The sequence below is a fragment of the Dermochelys coriacea genome, chromosome 8 (genome assembly GCF_009764565.3).
Source record: "Dermochelys coriacea isolate rDerCor1 chromosome 8, rDerCor1.pri.v4, whole genome shotgun sequence".
Taxonomy (NCBI): domain Eukaryota; kingdom Metazoa; phylum Chordata; order Testudines; family Dermochelyidae; genus Dermochelys; species Dermochelys coriacea.
This window is the reverse complement of record NC_050075.1, coordinates 13130166-13148469: the sequence shown is the minus strand read 5'-3', so window position 1 is coordinate 13148469 and position 18304 is coordinate 13130166. Positions and strand designations below refer to the sequence as shown.

Genomic DNA, 18304 nt, shown 5'->3' with positions numbered 1-18304 from the left:
GGAGACTGTGATAAGTGAATTGGTAAACTGTGACTTGTGAGCTAAGAGTTACCTGATCTTCAAGAGTAATCTCTGTGCCTAGTGTGTTGTCGGTGTTCCACTTCTCCGTGAACGTCAAGCCATATTCCCCCCATTTGTATTTTGTTTCCAAACTGCCAGTAACTTTGCTTGTCTCAGAGTTTGCTGAACCTGAGCTTGTAAATTCCTAAAGTAAAGCAAAATAAATAAATAAAAATGCAGAATGTACTGATTACAGTAATTTGGGGGAGTACTCAGCATCACAATGCTTTCCCAAATGTTTTTTCTATATTTGTTTCCTTATCATTAATATAAGCACATGCTTGCCCTGACAAAACTTCAAAATAAGAATGCTTCACATTTAAGGAATGCACTGGTGATGGGTGTGGGAATAATTTTCTGTGCTGACAACACAAAATAAGACACTATTTCAAGTGTTACTATGCAAGATAAAGCCTGTGAAATAAAATAAATTTCTCTCTAAAGTCTTCAACTACATCTTTCATCAGGTATTTCAATCAGCTCAAGTAAGCAATCAAATAACAATTAATGCTTATATGTAGCATAAGCTACAATGAGAAAAATGCATCAATTCTTCAGACGTTTGGTGGGGGGGGAATCACATTTCAAAAGTTCTGACACAGTGAAGAAAAGATACTGCAAGTCACAGCAGCAGCCAACTGCGTGTACACTTTATTTTAAAACAAGTGACGGACAATGCTGCCAAATGGTATTCAGACATAGGTTCCCAGAGAGCAGTGGCTCAATCCTGAACACTTTACTGAAAGCCAACTCAGTCTGCAGGAAAAAAAAAAAAGTCGAATCAGCAGCCTTTGTAAGCTGGAGTTCATGCAGTTTTTTATGCATCCTATTCAGCTGGGTAGAGAGGGAAAGACAATCCCCTCATCATCATCTGGGCAGGGGGCCTGGCCTAAAAAAAAAGCACAGACTGTAGGAACTCAGAGCACTCCCAGGGACCCTTAAGTAATAGGGAAACTCTGCATTCTTTTAAAGGAGAGACTGGGAAAATGGTACTCCCTGGGACATCCCTTAGCAGGGGTACTAGGAGGGATGGAGTTTGAGATGAAGCTGGAGGGGTGGGAACAGAGCTACTCTAATCTTGGGGGCAAGGGGAACTCATGAACATTTTCACAAAACGTTATTCTTTTTGGGGGGGGGGGCACGGATGAAGAGGCAAATCATCAGATTCATCAAAAGAAAAGGCGATGGAAATTTCAACTAGTGCTGGGGACATGTAGGAGATCCTGGGGTGTGTGAGAAAGAAAGGTGAATAAAATTCCAGAGGGGTTTAGGAGGGACTATTACTCTGTCTTCTGGCTCCCGTTTTTATTGAAGTCCATCGGACACACTCATACTCTCGACAGATTACACATCACAATACAGTTTGCATAAGAACAGAAGAGCTGCCATGCTGGGTGAGATCATGGTCCAATCTTGTCCAGTATCCTGTCTGCAACAGTGGCCCACACCAAAACTTCAGGGGGAACACACAGAGCAGGGCAATTATAGAGTGGTCCATCTGTCTTCCAGACCTAGCTTCTGGTAGTCAGAGGTTTAGAGTCACCCTGAGTATGGGGTTGCGTCCCTGGCCATCTTGGCTAATAGCAGTGGATGGACTCCATGAACTTACCCAGTTCTTTTATGAACCCAGTTATGCTTTTAGACATCACAACATTCCATGGCAATGAATTCCACAGATTAGTTGTGCATCGTCTAAAAAAAGTACTCTCTCTTATTTGTATTAAGCCTGCTGCTGATTAATTTAATCAGGTAACTCCTGGTTTTCGTATGTGTGAAAGGGTAAATAACCCTTCTCTAAAAAGAAAAGGAGTACTTGTGGCACCTTAGAGACTAACAAATTTATTAGAGCATAAGCTTTCGTGAGCTACAGCTCACTTCATTGGATGCATCCGATGAAGTGAGCTGTAGCTCATGAAAGCTTATGCTCTAATAAATTTGTTAGTCTCTAAGGTGCCACAAGTACTCCTTTTCTTTTTGCAAATACAGACTAACACGGCTGCTACTATGTAACCCTTCTCTGTTCACTTTCACCACACCATTCATGATTGTATAGACCTCTATCATGTCCCCCCTTAGTTGTCTCTTTTCTAAGCTGAACAGTCCTAATAGTTTCCTCACATAGAAGCCATTCTATACCCTCAATCATCTTTGTTGCCCTTTTCTGAACCTTTTCCAGTTCCACTATATCCTCTGTAAGACGGCGTGACCAGAACTGGACACAGTATTCCAGGTGTTGGCATAAAATGGATTTACATAGTGGCATTATAGTATTTTCTGTCTTACTTTCCATCCCTTTCATAATAGTCCCCACCATACTGTTAGCCTTTTTGACCCTTGCAGCATATTGAGCTGAAGTTTTCAGAGAATATCCACAATGACTCCAAGATCTTTCTTGGGTGATAACAGCTAATTTAGAACCCATCATTGCATATGTACCGCTGAAATTATTTTTTCCAATGTGCATTACAGTACACATTGACACAACACCCTCTATAAACAACAAACCTTAGGAATATGAAATTCCAGCCCATTAAGCGTTGTCAGCTGTCCCCTTCCCCATCCTGTGGGTGGCAGCCTGGTTGGCGGGTGGAGCCTCCCCCCTTCAGGGAGGCTATCCCCCGGCTCTGCCCCTTCCTCCTGCCACACACACACACCCCCACAGCCATAGACATGAGACGCCCCCAACCTTAAGGAGCCCTGATCACCCCAGCCCTGGGCTGGCCAGAGGCCCAAGTGTCCCCCCTACCTCAGCCAGAGCCCCAAGCCTGCTCTTGGCTAGAGCCCCGAGACTCTCGAGCCCAGAGGAGCCCCAGGCCAACCGAAGCCCCAAGCCCCCACCCCACCTGCCAGGAGGTAAACTCCGCCCCTTCCCCCCCCACTACACACACCCACCTGCTCAGAGGAGCCCAGAAGCCAGGCACAGCTGCACCTCTCCTCCCCAGACCCCAAGCTGCTGTGGGAAAAAGCTCTCACTCTCACAAAGAAGCTTTTGATATGCCCCATGCAGGTTCCAGGGCAGCTGAGAAGGCGGTATTTGCTACTCATCTTCCTGGGTGCTTCAGTAGTCTCTCTGGAGTCCAGGGATATTACTGAAACCCGGGAAGCTGCATAGCACATATCACTTCCTCAGCTGCCCCAGAACCTGCCTGGGGCATAATAAAGCAAAAACTTCCCCCGCCAAACCTGCAACTGGGGGTCCAGCGGCGGCAGAGCCTCCCCTGGCCTATTTTATCCATTGCCCATGAGTGGCAGGACTCTTTCACTGTCTATAACGAACCTTTGGCTATAACAAACAAACGGTGTGGCTCCTGACAAGTTCATTATAGCGAGGATGTACTGTACTTTGCACTTATCAACGCTGAATAGCATCTACCATTTTGCTACCCAGTCACACAGTTTTGTGAGAAATCCTATGTCACTCCGTGTGTTCTGCTTTGAACTTAACTATCTTGAATAATTTTGTATCATCTGCAAACCTTACCATTCCCTCCTACCCCATGGCTACTTAGTTCCCTTAGGAGCCTTTGGTAAGGGACCTTGTCAAAGGCTTTCTGAAAATCCAAGACACTATTATCCACTGGATCACCCTTATCCATGTGCTTGCTGACTCCCTCAAAGAATTTTAATAGATTAAGGAGGCATGATTTCCCTTTACAAAAGCAATGCTGATTCTTCCCCAACAAATCATGTTTCTCTGTGTGTCTGACAATTCCGTTCTTCTCTATAGTGTCTACCAATTTACCTGGCATTGAAACGAAGTTCACTGGCTTGTAATTGCCAAGATCTCCTCTGGAGCCCTTTCTCCAGAATTCTCTTACAGAAGGATGGTGCGTTGTATAGTACAATGTTCTCTAGCAAATATTATGCCATACTACAAGTCTATTCACCAAAATTGCACCCGCTAAAAGGGAGTAATTTTTTAAAACGGCAATCAGAGTGGAAATGATAACCTTGAAATTTTAGCAAGTAGGAAAAAATTAAGTCATTTTGTAATTTAACTGCTCTCATAAAATGCAAGGTATAACTAGTATTTTATACAAGTGACGCATAGTACCCGCAAATTAATATATCTACTATGTCATACATACCTCATTACAGAAAGATAACTGCAAATCATAGTACAGTCACATTATAATATAATCCAGAGTGTAAAAGGTGTGAAATTCATATTTTTCCACTTTTAGAAATGGGGACTTAATAAACGTATAGTTGATAGATACTAATGTTTTCTCTTTCCAAACTCACCAGTCCATTTTCTGATTTTGTTTTCAAATCAAGTTTTATTAATCCAAATCCTAAAGATGGCAAAAAAAACAAGAATTTTACATATTAGTTTAAAACAGCAACATAAAGAAACAGCATTTCTTTTTTATATCTCTTACAGCTCCCAGCTACATCTCCTTTGAACCATCTAAGAAAATTAGGATTTATACAAGAGGTCGACAGCTGCTCCTTTTATATTCGTATTAGGTAGCACCTTCCTACACTAGTCATAGTGATTTCAGTGGTGCTACTTACACAATGCTGGATTGGAATACCTCTACTACTACTGAAGAGAGTCTCTTGCTCCACAAATAACTCTATTGATTTCAGTGATACCATGCACAGAGTAAGGTAATGTTCAACATGAGTACGGGGATTGTAATCTGGCCCATAAAAAGTACTATACACCAGTTCCCTTCAAAACAGAGAGTGCCATAAGGGAGGCATTGATGATCTCCAACGACAAGAAAACAAGAAGCTCGCTACTGGTCTTTACCAGCCAGGATGGACATCACTCTAAATCTCAGCTTGTGGGATGCAATTCCTCCAATATTCAAACTCAGCCAGAAAGCTCAGCCTGAACCCAAATATTATTATCTGCAAAATACTTAAAAATGTCTTCATCACAGAAGTCACTCAAATTAGCAGTCAAGCTGTCACCAGCTCAAAACAAATCTGATTAAGACTGGGTGGAAATTTCAGATGAGATTTTTCAATTGATTGCCCCTGGTTTCAGCTAGTTATTAGGTTTTATAACAGGTCTATTGGTTGACCAGTTCCTGGGATTACTGGTTCTTCATTAATAACCTATGGAGACCACAGTAGCAGAAACCAGGTAATGGGTTCTAATAGAATGTACTGAAATGTCTAGTAGGGAAGAGAGTAAAAATCTTAGGAAGACAGCTTCAGGAGTTGGTTATTCAGTGCAAAAAACTTTTGAGCTCCTCCTGTTATTATTTACCATAGCCCTTGGTGAAAACATCTCTGGCAGATTTTCCTAGATCAGCGTAAGCAGGTGGAACAGCCATTTTCTGCAAAAACAACAACAGAGATTACAATATTTAGATTCTAGCTGATAATTTAAGCAAAACTCCAGTACAGCCACTCTCCTTTTTCCAACCATCAGCTCTCAATTAGCTATAGAGCTGGATAAAGTATCAGCAGCGATACTGATATTTTCTTTATTGGCCAGTATTAGTCACTGAGGCATATATGCCATGTTGAATCAGAAACAGTCTGCAAAACAAATACAAAAAGGGTAGTAAAATGTGAAGAAACTTTGTGCCTTTGAAGACAATTAAATGCTGTTGCTTTTACAAGAAGAACTGCATGATCTACTTCCTGGTTTTTGTTCTCATTAAAGTTTCTCTTTATGTTCGCTACTTGCCATTAATCAAGGTGAGTATCACAATCAATTGGGACTGTGAGCAATCCAGGTTTAATTCAGAACATGCCTAACATGGGCTAACCTCTATAATCAGTTGCACCAAAATCCCTCCAACTCAGAGGATGTGATTCCAAGCACAGAGTAAAGTAAGCTCCTCTGTTACATAGTCCAACAGGATACAATTTATGCCAGGAAAAAAAACCTAAGAATGGCTATTCTTTACCCTAAACTTTCTTTTACTTAGTTATTACTGCTGCTCCTGGATCAGATTTTTAAACCTCCTTAGACATTGATCCCTCGGTTCCCTTCTGTTGCTCAGTGGGAAGAAAAACTGAATTCACTATGCAAAACTGGAATTGAGGGGATTGCATAGGGAATAGAGCGGCTACAATACACACCCAAACAGGCAGCCACTGGCTACCCCTCCATACCAACTAGATACAAAATCAGAGCACCACGCAAACTCTGAGGCATGCCAGGAGATGAGGGAAAATGGAGCCTGGGAGAGGTGACTGTATGAGAAGCTTTGTTTGGCATGGATATCCTGAGAACCATCGGCTTTGGCCCAGATTTTCAAACAGCTCTTCAAGTTGTATGCACTCAGCAGAGCTTGCCCCTGCTAGTTTAATACCTGCCAGCAAGAATAAAGGATTCATCACATTTCCCCTCTCTCCCCACACCCACAGAGGTTTGTAGGATATGCTATGTCGGGGAAAAGAAAACTGCCCTTTTTTTTTTCTTTTTTTTTTTTTTTTAAAAAACACCAAGACATGAAGCTGTGAGCCTGACATGTTTTGTTTCGTTTTTTGAAGGAGACAGTCGAAGTCAAGAGACCTGAAGTTTTACAGACCTTCTTCCTTCATACAGAAGTTCACTATTCTCCACACATTACAATTTAAAAACCACAAAATTGATGGTTTCTCCCTGCCTATCAACACCAGACATTGCAGTAGGATTTCATAATCCTAAGATCCGTCTTGGTTTTGTGACATTAATGACATCATTCCAGTAAAGGAGAGTGCAAATATGATAGAAGGAATTTTCTACCAGGAATAACCAATCCTGACTCAAAACGTTTAGGCCTAATATAAGGCCTAAAGCCATAACAAAAAGTCACCAATCACATGCACACAAGAGGGTGCTGCTTTTACTTTTTTTTTGGGCTTCAGACTTGGATGTAATTCATAGATACTAAGGTCAGAAGGGACCATTCTGATCATCTAGTCCGACCTCCTGCACAGCGCAGGCCACAGAATCTCACCCACCCACTCCTATGAAAAACCTCACCCATGTCTGAACTATTGAAGTCCTTAAATCATAGTTCAAAGACTTCAAGGAGCAGAGAAGCCTCCCTCAAGTCAACCATGCCCCATGCTACAGAGGAAGGTGAAAAACCTCCAGGGCCTCTCCAATCTGCCCTGGAGGAAAATTCCTTCCCGACCCCAAATATGGCAATCAGCTAAACCCTGAGCACATGGGCAAGATTCACCAGCCAGATACCCAGGAAAGAATTTTCTATAGTAACTCAGATCCCATCCATCTAATATCCCATCTCAGGGGATTTGGCCTATTTACCCTGAATATTTAAAGATCAATTACTTACCAAAATCCCATTATCCCATCATATCATCTCCTCCATAAACTTATCGAGTAGAATCTTAAAGCCAGATAGATCTTTTGCCCCCACTGCTTCCCTTGGAAGGCTATTCCAAAACTTCACTCCTCTGATGGTTAAAAACCTTCGTCTGATTTCAAGTCTAAACTTCCTGGTGGCCAGTTTATACCCATTTGTTCTTGTGTCCACATTGGTGCTGAGCTTAAATAATTCCTCTCCCTCTCCTATATTTATCCCTCTGATATATTTATAGAGAGCAATCAAATCTCCCCTCAACCTTCTTTTAGTTAGGCTAAACAAGCCAAGCTCCTTAAGTCTCCTTTCATAAGACAAGTTTTCCATTCCTCGGATCATCCTAGTAGCCCTTCTCTGTACCTGCTCCAGTTTGAATTCATCCTTTTTAAACATGGGAGACCAGAACTGCACACAGTATTCTAGGTGAGGTCTCACCAGTGCCTTGTATAACGGTACTAAAACCTCCTTATCCCTACTGGAAATGCCTCTCCTGATGCATCCCAAAACCGCATTAGCTTTTTTCACAGCCATATCACATTGGCAGCTCATAGTCATCCTATGATCAACCAATACTCCAAGGTCCTTCTCCTCTTCCGTTACTTCTAATTGATGCGTACCCAACTTATAGCTAAAATTCTTGTTATAATCCCTAAATGCATAACCTTACACTTCTCACTATTAAATTTCATCCTATTACTATTACTCCAGTTTACAAGGTCATCCAGATCCTCCTGTATAATATCCCGATCCTTCTCCGAATTGGCAATACCTCCCAGCTTTGTATTGTCTGCAAACTTTATTAGCACACTCCCACTTTTTGTGCCAAGGTCAGTAATAAAAAGATTAAATAAGATTGGTCCCAAAACCGATCCCTGAGGAACTCCACTGGTAACCTCCCTCCAACCTGACAGTTCGCCTTTCAGTAGGACCCATTGCAGTCTCCCCTTTAACCAATTCCTTATCCACCTTTTGATGTTCATATTGATCCCCATCTTCTCCAATTTAACTAATAATTCCCCATGTGGCACGGTATCAAATGCCTTACTGAAATCTAGGTAAATTAGATCCACTGCATTTCCTTTATCTAAAAAATCTCAGGTTTCAGAGTAGCAGCCGTGTTAGTCTGTATTCGCAAAAAGAAATGGAGTACTTGTGGCACCTTAGAGACTAACAAATTTATTAGAGCATAAGCTTTCGTGAGCTACAGCTAAGCTTATGCTCTAATAAATTTGTTAGTCTCTAACGTGCCACAAGTACTCCTTTTCTTTTTTCTAAAAAATCTGTTACTTTTTCAAAAAAGGAGATTAGGTTGGTTTGGCACGATCTACCTTTTGTAAAACCATGTTGTATTTTGTCCCATTTACCATTGACTTCAATGTCCTTAACCAATTTCTCCTTCAAAATTTTTTCCAGGACCTTGCATACTACAGATGTCAAACTAACTGGCCTGTAGTTACCCGGATCACTTTTTTTTCCTTTCTTAAAAATAGGAACTATATTAGCAATTCTCCAATCATTCGGTACTATTCCTGAGTTTACAGATTCATTAAAAATTCTTGCTAATGGGCTTGCAATTTCAGGTGCCAATTCCTTTAATATTCTTGGATGAAGATTGTCTGGGCCCCCCGATTTAGTCCCATTAAGCTGTTTCAGTTTCGCTTCTACCTCTGATATGGTAATATCTACCTCTATATCCTCCTTCCCATTTGTCATGCTACCATTATCCCCAAGATCCTCTTTTATCCCAAGAGCCTTATTAAAGACTGAGGCAAAGTATTTGTTTAGATATTGGGCCATGCCTAGATTATCTTTAACCTCCACTCCATCCTCAGTGTTAAGCGGCCCCACTTCTTCCTTCTTAGTTTTCTTCTTATTTATATGGCTCTAGAACCTTTTACTATTGGTTTTAATTCCCTTTGCAAGGTCCAACTCTACTCGACTTTTAGCCTGTCTCACTTGATCCCTACATCTTCTGACCTCAATTAGGTAGCTTTCCTTGCTGATCCCTCCCATCTTCCACTCCCTGTATGCTTTCTGCTTCTTCTTAATCACCTCTCTAAGATGCTTGCTCATCCAGCTTGGTCTACAACTCCTTCCTATGAATTTTTTCCCCTTTCTTGGGATACAGGCTTCCGATAGCTTCTGCAGTTTTGATTTAAAGTAATCCCAGGCCTCCTCTACCTTTAGATCCATAAGTTCTTCAGTCCAATCCACTTCCCTAACTAATTTCCTTAATTTTTGAAAGTCAGCCCTTTTGAAATCAAAAAACCCTAGTTGCAGATTTATTTTTGTTAATCCTTCCATTTAGTTTGAACTGAATTAGCTCATGATCACTTGAGCCAAGATTGTCCCCTACAACCATTTCTTCTATGAGGTCCTCGCTACTCACCAAAATTAAGTCTAAAATGGCATCCCCTCTAGTCGGTTCAGCAACTACTTGATGAAGGAATCCATCAGCTATTGCATCTAGGAAAATCTGAGCCCTATTATTATTACTAGCATTGGTCCTGCAGTCTATATGTGGGAAGTTCAAGTCTCCCATGATCACGCAGTTTCCATTAGTATTTACTTTATTAAAGACATTAAAAAGGGCTCTATCCATATCCAAATTAGATCCCGGAGGTCTATAGCACACCCCAAGCACTATCGTAGGAGAGGCTTTACTAGTTTTCTTCCCCAATGTAATTTTTGCCCAGACAGAAATTTGATGGAAAATGGAAATTTGTTTCCACATGAGCTTCGCCACCCATTAATACCTGGCCAGCACTTTTAAACAGCCACTTAAACCCTCAAGCGTTCACTTCAACAAGTTGTTGCCTGCCAAAATAGGATCCTACTGTTACATAAGTGAAGAATCCCTACCGTAGCATGTACAAAACAGACATAGTGAAATCAAATTGAACTGTCTTCTCAGAATGCACATAAAGTAGTACATAAGGGAGCATAACAGACATATTAAGATCCAGATTCAGTTACCCAGACTACATTGTATCTGGATGCATCAAAAGACCCTGAGAGAGACAAAGTGGGTAAGGTAATAGCTTTTATTGGACCAACTTCTGTTGGTGAGAGAGATAGGCTTTCCACCTCTCACCAACATAAGAACGGCCATAATGGGTCAGACCAAAGATCCATCCAGCCCAGTATCCTGTCTGCCGACAGTGGCTAATGCCAGATGCCTCAGAGGGAGTGAGCCTAACAGGTAATGATCTAGTGATCTTTCTCCTTTCATCCATCTCCACCCTCTGACGAACAGACGCTAGGGACACCATTCCTTACCCATCCTGGCTAATAGCCATTAATGGATTTAACCTCCATGAATTTATCCAGTTCTCTTTTAAACCCTGTTTAACAGAGGTTGGTCCAATCAAAGATGTTACCTCAACCACCATATCTCTAATATCCTGGGACCAACACAGCTACAACAACACACATCAGAAAACCCTTTTTTAGTCAGGTGCATCACAAAGTATCTGAGGAACGTTAGGCTGACATCAAGCAGGTAAATGGTTAATAAAAGGTTCAGGCCATATTCCAAAAGATTTGAAGCTGCTTACAACATTAGGGCTGAATTTTGCGCTTTCCCCCCCCCCCCCCAGCATGAAAGCCAGGATTTAATTCCACTCCCAACAGTGGAAACCATTTTTAAAAGTTCATCAGATGTGATTCTGCAAAAAAATAAAAATAAACAAACAGCCTACAAATCTGTTGATGCTTCTACTTTAAAAAATATTCCTCTGCTCCGCAGACCACAACAAGTCATCAAATTTAAAAACATAGCACAACTATGGCCCTCAGTGCACAGCTCACTTCACAGAAAATAGAGTCAAGGTAGGCCCAGCAACTCCAGAATCCTGGACATATTGAGACGATTCAGAATCAGGACCACTTACAGTTTAGACAATGCCACTTTCCAGTAATAGCAGCCAAATCTCACTAGAATCCCAAAAACCTAGCAGCATCAAATCACAGTATTAAAAATCCCCACATTTGAAAAGTAGGTTAGGATTGCTGTGAAGGGCAACTCATCTGCAGTCATTCTACAGAAGCCCTAATTGCTCTCAGTACAAGGAGCATTTTAGTATCCATATGCATTTCCAATACACACTTATGAGCACATTGGTTCAGTTGGTTTTCTTAAAAATCAAAATTTTACACTAACTTGTCTTCAGCAAGACTGTGTGTTAATATTATTGTTTGAGTTATATATTTGTAATAATTCTCCTGTATAAAACTCCAGAGTGCCAAATTCTGCTCTCACTTACACTTGTGCAACTCCACTAACAGCAATGCAGTTACTCTTACACAAATGTAACAGAACGGAGGCAGGCCCCAGGATTCGGTTCTAAGATATTATCCCCAAGAAGCTATCAGCAGAGAGAGTCAGTCATGCTTGTCTGATGAATCAGCTGTGACATACTGCTCCAATGCAGCCGTTGTCTGTGGTTCTAGGGCAGTGACAGATGCCTAGTCTTCTCTTATGCAATCACTGTAATTAAGAAATAATATCGTAATGCTAAATCCATGTCCACTATAAATCTATTTGTAAGGCAAATCATTTAAGTAACATAGAAAGAGGTGTCTAAAATTGGTGAAAAAAATTCTGTGTATAAGGTGGTAGTTAACCTTGTCAGTGACAAAGAAAAGATAATTATTTCTGTTCACATCAGCTTGTCAACAGAGGCCTACTGTATTACAGGAGAAAAACAAATCCATCACATCATATAAGACTGCAGCATGCTTAACCGGAATAAAGGGCCAGGGACGAAGGACATACCAAGCGCATGCCCTCGTCTTTCACCTCTGGAATACGAGGAGGTGAACTCGACTATGTCACAAGTGAAACTGAATGTGCTGGTCTTATCCCCATCCTGCTGTGTGTATAGATCATAAAACTACGAAGCGATTCAATCCCTGCTCATAGAAGGACAAGATTTAAACGGTAGGAAATACTGGGAGTCACTGAGAGCTACATGGGGAAACTCTGAACAGACTGCCTGACTCACAGTAGAACTAGTAACCTGAGCACCGAATTCAGAATTGTCAAAAGAGAAAAAATGGGAAGCTTCCTTTCGAGCAGTGTGGGACAACCTGCGGCCCGTCAGGGTAACCCACTGGCAGGCCACCAGACCACGTGTTTACATTTGCACGGCCAGCCGCAGCTCCCAGTGGCCGCAGGTTTGCCATTCCCGGCCAATGGGAGCTGTGGGAAACGGCAGCTAGCACGTCCCTGCGGCCTGCGCGGCTTCCTGCAGCTCCCATTGGCCGGTAACGGCGAACCTCAGCGACTGGGAGCTGCGGGCAGTCGTGCAAATGTAAACACACGGTCTGGCAGCCTGCCAGCGAGTTACCCTGATGGGCCAGATGTGGCCCACGGGCTGCAGGTTGCCCATGACTGCTTTAGACTGTGCAGTGGCTTCTACTTATTGTAGACAACAGGGGCCAAATTCAGCCCTAGTTAAGAAAATTCCACTGAAGTCAACAGAGTTCCACCTGGGCTAAATCTAGCTCTAAATGTTTCCAAATATTGTGAGGTTGGCAAGTTTTCGTTGGATAGCACAATTTTTGGGTCCTGTGTCAGCAGTTACCCAACTACATGCAAACAACCATTTATTCACCTGAGTCATACAAAGTGTTTTTTTTTTTAAACCCAGTAATTTTAAATACATGTTTGCTAGCAGCCTCCCTTCCCACAGCGAGGCTGAAATGATATAATTAATAATGATGATACTACCCAGCTATTACATTGAGATCTACTGATGTGGAAACTGAGGCACAGAGGCAAAGTGATTTACCAAAGAACACCCAGCAGGCCAGTGGCAGTGCTGGGAACAGAACCCAGATCTCCTGATCCCAGTCCAGCACTCTAGCCACCAGCCAACATGCCTCTGCTATGATACTGGAACTTTCCCTGTATAGACTATGGGCTTTTCCTTTAGTTTTACTAATATTTAGATGGTGGAAAAAAGATACCACAAATTTAAAAATAAGAAGGAAAAAAACCCATGCCGGACTAAAATTAGTGCGAGTCTATGAGTAAGGATGTCTTGATTTAGACCTCAGTTCAGGCTAATTTTCACTTATACATTTGAATATATGCAACAATTCTTGAAAATTGTGATTCCTATTGAATTTCAAAGGATTTCCAATTACCATTTCCACAGCAGGGTTCCTTTACAGCATCTTAAAGGCAGGCTTTGTGCCATGATATAAGCCAACGATAGATTTCACTGAACTATCTGTACAAACTACAGTGACATACTATCACAAATTATGAGACAAACGACAATCTCTCTGCATAAAAAGGAAGGCAAATCAAGGACCTCATCCCTTACAGTCCACAAACCTAAGAAATTTGATTTATTTTCAAAATAGTTGCTAGAAAGTTACAACTTGGAACAATGTTCTGGATTCTTCGGCCATGAGATAATTTACAAATAATTTTCAAAAAGCAGGAGGGATGGTGGGTTTGTATTACAGAATTACAAAAACAAACCAGACTTCAGGGTCTCAAAAAACTACCCGCAGTTGAAAAAAAAAAAACAACTAAGCCTGCCCAGGCCTTGTTTTAAAAGAAATTTAAGAGCCTAATAAAAAGCCCATTCAAGTCACAATTGCTAAGATTTATGCATATGCTTAACTTTAAACACAAGTCATCCTACTGAAGTCAAATGTGAAGTACATGTTAGTCTTTGCAGGACCTGGGCCTAAATGCACATATTTATGAATACTCTGAACTATGGATCAATGGAAAACCAAAGTCCAAATTTTGCCCCAACTTGTAATTTCACTGAAATCAATATACCATAATGACTCAAATACAAGTCCAAAGCCTGCAAGCTGTTCCACACAGGAGGACCACTAAGCCCTTGCAGAGTCAAACTAACTAAGGTACTTATACGGCACCCATTACCGTAGTATCTGAGCAATATCCCTGCAATACTCTTGTGAGACAGGGAGATACATTTAACAGATAGGGAACAGAGGCACAGAGTTTAGGTGACTTGCCCAAGATCACACAGGATGTTTCTGGCAGAGCAGGGACTTGAACCGTAATCCCACATTGAGTTCATGGAACCGTGTGCAGCATAAGGGCCCTATTCTTAGTTTATTGAACAAATATTATGCATTTTAAACCCTCTCAAACTAGTTACATTATCATCCAAATAAGTAATCTGTTTAGTTCTTAAATACTGATGTATTTAACATACTCTAGTGACTCCTTTGATTAATCAAGCAATAGGCATTTTAAAAAAAAAACTTTTAGCACATATTTACAAGAACAGTTCAATGATATTTGTGTTTAGGGAATTAAAGAAAGGTGATTCTGATCCCAGTTACATAGGTGTAAATACAATTTTAATTAAGAGTTTTTATTATTATTATTATTAGTAGTAGTAAAGTTTAAGATACTAATTAAATAAAAAACAGAGGATACAATTCTGCCCTCCCTGCTGCGGCAAATAAAGTTAAAAAAGCTGTGAAAGCCGAACAAGTCCCAGGGATCCTATTCTTTAAAGATAAAATCCCACACATTAGCAACTGTTCATGCAAATACATGTTTACGAAGCAGCGAGCAATAATGTGATCATTGGCAGCACAAGGATGGGAACAGAATTAGGACAATTAATTAGTTGGCCAGTAAAGTCTGAGTTACCATAATTATATCACCAATGCAGTGCAAACTAACCAGGTACAGAGGGCACAGTAGGCATGGGCAAAGCACTGAAGAAGGGATAGAGCATTCCCTAAACGTTCTGGGTCTTATTATATCCTCTATTACATCCGTGCATCCTCAAATCAATGGGCCTGACCAGTTAAAATTGAGGGCAATATTTGATCCTTCAGGGTATTCTTGTTTGCTAGTTCCTTTCACACTGTAGAAAAGCATTTACTGTATTTAATCTTATATACATTTTCTCCTTCTATGTTTTTCATCTGCCATGTTCTCAAAATATGTACGTTTGGGCTTTGCAATCTCGCTGCTTAGATTCAGCCGACACCATCCGGCAGGGAAGTCACAATACTGACTTGGGGACATCACTCATGTTGCCATACCCAATTCAGACTCAACTGTTCAATCAGACAAAAGTTGAGGCTGGATGGAAGAAAAAGGAGTACAGAAAATGGACCAAATAAATGACTTTTTGTGTAAAGCTGGAGAAGGTGTTGCATTTTAAAAAGAGTTTTCAAAGAGATTCTGACACAATTCATACCAAGGAATAACAGAATTTTCATTTCTGATTCTCACAAGGCAATCTGGAATGCAACACAGAATCAGAACAGTTTTCGTTGGTATCACTATCACTGCTCTTTAGAAATAGCCTGACTAACTCAACAGCATGGACCCGTTCTAATCCAATTTTATTTTAACTAATGGCCAGAGACAAAGTACATGGAGACAGAGCTACTTCACGCCACCAAAAATAGTTCCTCCAGGCCACAGCTGTGACAGGACAGGGTGGGGAAAACTCATGGCTGCTGCACAAGGCTGAGCCTTTTCTGAGGATAAAGGAATTCAGTCCCTAGCATTCTCAAACTAGCCCACTGCCCCAGTATTAAAATACAGTTAAAATATAAATAACTTCTTTTTTTAAAATTACAAGTATTTTGGGGGTTGGAGTTCTTGTGTGTTCTTTTAAATATCTCATGCTGAATTTTCCTAACTTCTGGAACTCCACCAAGCCCCATCATTTATTCACACTTTCCACAAGAATAAGGAAGATAATGAGCTCGTTAAAATAAGGTAAATTACTGGCCATCAAAGACTCTGTGCTGAGTCATGCTATCATACAAGACCGCCATATAGGTGGAGAGATAGCCAGTGGCCTTTGCTTTCATCTGGAAATGAAAAATTATGAAAGGAAGCACACACCTCAGGAAGTGAGGCCATTCAGAAACATGAACACACTTCAAGGGTTGAAGGACAATTACCTTCAAGACACCTCTCAGATTGATTAGCACCTAGTAACTATAACTCAATCTAAATCAATGGGATTGCACAGAGCGTTAATGACAGAATTTTGTCCACTGCATGGAAGTATCCTAGTATAACCAACACTCTGTCACATTATTGCTCACATTTACATTAACCATATAGCAAGTCATGGTTTAAAGGACCAAAAGCCATCTGATATCAAAGGTTATCAGCTAGACATTGTTTCAGAAAAAGGTTATATAGTTGTATATTTAAACTGTTAGAAAAAATATTCTTATTTTGCCTCCACATACGTTTTAAAACATGCAAATCTTAGCTGCTATGGAATTTCCTCATATCATTCCTGAGCCCAATTGAAGCAGTTCACATTTCAGGATCCTGCCGTTTTAACAGCCTGATGGATAAACAGCAAGTGTTATTTTTTGTTACCGTCAAGCCTCAAAAAATAGGCATGAAAAAGTCATTAAGGACATTCAGAATGCATGGAAGTGGGGGTGGGGGGGAAGAGGGGAGAAGAGGAAAATACTGGACGTTTTGGAGCCCAAAATCCAATCAAGAACAGTTATAAATGCAGTATAGATAATGAACAGTAAAACCTTGCTAATGGAGAAGTGACAATATGTAGGCACTATATTTATAGCCCTATCATCCCGGCTGTGAAACCAACGTATAGATTGCATCAGCTGGCACAGCCCTGCACGGCGATGTAACCGGCTCAAGTCTAGTTATTCACCCAGAAGCCGACTCGCATTTTCTCGCTGGGGCCTGTACAGCGATCGCGCAGCCAGCTACAGCACAGCGCTGAGCGTGCCGCCCCCAGAGAGAAGGTCCCCTACCGCCGGGGGAAGCTGCAGCCACCGTCCCGCGAGCCCCTCCCTCCCTGCCTCCGAGGCGGCCGGCGGGCTCCCGCTCCCGGCGGGCAAAGCGATGGCGCTGCCTAAAATAGGTGCCAGCTGCCCAGGCTGCGTGCCGCACGACTGCGCCCGCCCCGACGGCGACTGGGGGGCGACCGGCGGAGTCCTTTGGGCCGCAGGCAGCGGGTGGCTGGGTCAGGCGCCCCTCCCCAGGCCTCGCCGCGGGCGGAGGCAGCCGCAAGGGCCTGGCTTTGCGCGGCCGACGGCACCAGGCCTCCGCAAGGCACGGCCCGGCCCGGCCCGGCCCCGCCCCTGCAGGCTGCGAAGGCGGCGGCCGCCCGGTTACCTCTGCAGCCCCGCCGCGGGGCGGGAGGCGGCTGCGGAGCGGCTCCGCCGCCGGCCCACGCGCTTACCTCGCTCGCCCGGCTCTGCGGCGGCGGCGGCGGCGCTGAGTGACAGCTGGCGGGAAAGGGGCGGACCTGGCCTGGCACGAGCCCGCGAGAGCCCCTCAGGCGCTCCCGGCCGGCGGGGCGGGGCTGAGTGACAGCTGGCGGGAAAGGGGCGGACCTTGCCTGGCACGAGCCCGCGAGAGCCCCTCAGGCGCTCCCGGCCGGCGGGGCGGGGCTGAGTGACAGCTGGCGGGAAAGGGGCGGACCTGGCGCGGCACGAGCCCGCGAGAGCCCCTCAGGCGCTCCCGGCCGGCGGGGCGGGGCTGAGTGACAGCTGGCGGGAAAGGGGCGGACCTGGCGCGGCACGAGCCCGCGAGAGCCCCTCAGGCGCTCCCGGCCGGCGGGGGGGGGGGCTCGCCCTGGAGCTTGGTGCGGAGCCCTGGCGGGGCTTGACAAGCGGCGGGAGGCTCCTCAGCTCCCCGTGTTTTAAGCCGGTGCTGGGCAGAGTCCTGGGGCGGGCAGCGGGTGGGCTTGTTCCCAGACGGCTCCTCCGGCCCCAACTTCTGGGCGTCCCCGCGGGCGTGCTAGCCCTTGCCCCCAGGGGCTGGAACGGGGGGTGCTGCCTCACCCCCTGCCTTGAAGCGGGTTTCCATCACATACAGGGGTTTACAGTTTGGTTCAATGGCTCTCAGCGCCCCCCCACACACACACACACTCACACTCACTATTCAGGTTTCAGAGTAGCAGCCGTGTTAGTCTGTATTCGCAAAAAGAAAAGGAGGA

At 43.3% G+C, this 18304-nt stretch overlaps 1 protein-coding gene across 3 annotated transcripts in view; it reads right to left on the bottom strand.

Annotated features, from left to right (window-relative positions):
• VDAC1 (voltage dependent anion channel 1) overlaps window positions 1-17654 on the bottom strand; it is a 29196-nt gene extending 11542 nt beyond the window's left edge. The window contains exons 1-5 of one of the 3 annotated variants that reach the window (XM_038411872.2): window positions 17546-17564; window positions 16572-16672; window positions 5285-5354; window positions 4306-4355; window positions 53-205 (exon numbers count right to left, since the gene is read on the bottom strand). In XM_038411872.2, coding sequence (XP_038267800.1) covers window positions 53-205; window positions 4306-4355; window positions 5285-5351 — 270 coding nt within the window. In that variant the 5' untranslated portion in view covers window positions 5352-5354; window positions 16572-16672; window positions 17546-17564. The other 2 variants (XM_038411870.2, XM_038411874.2) reach the window with 2 other exon arrangements.
• Window positions 17655-18304: the final 650 nt, after the last annotated feature.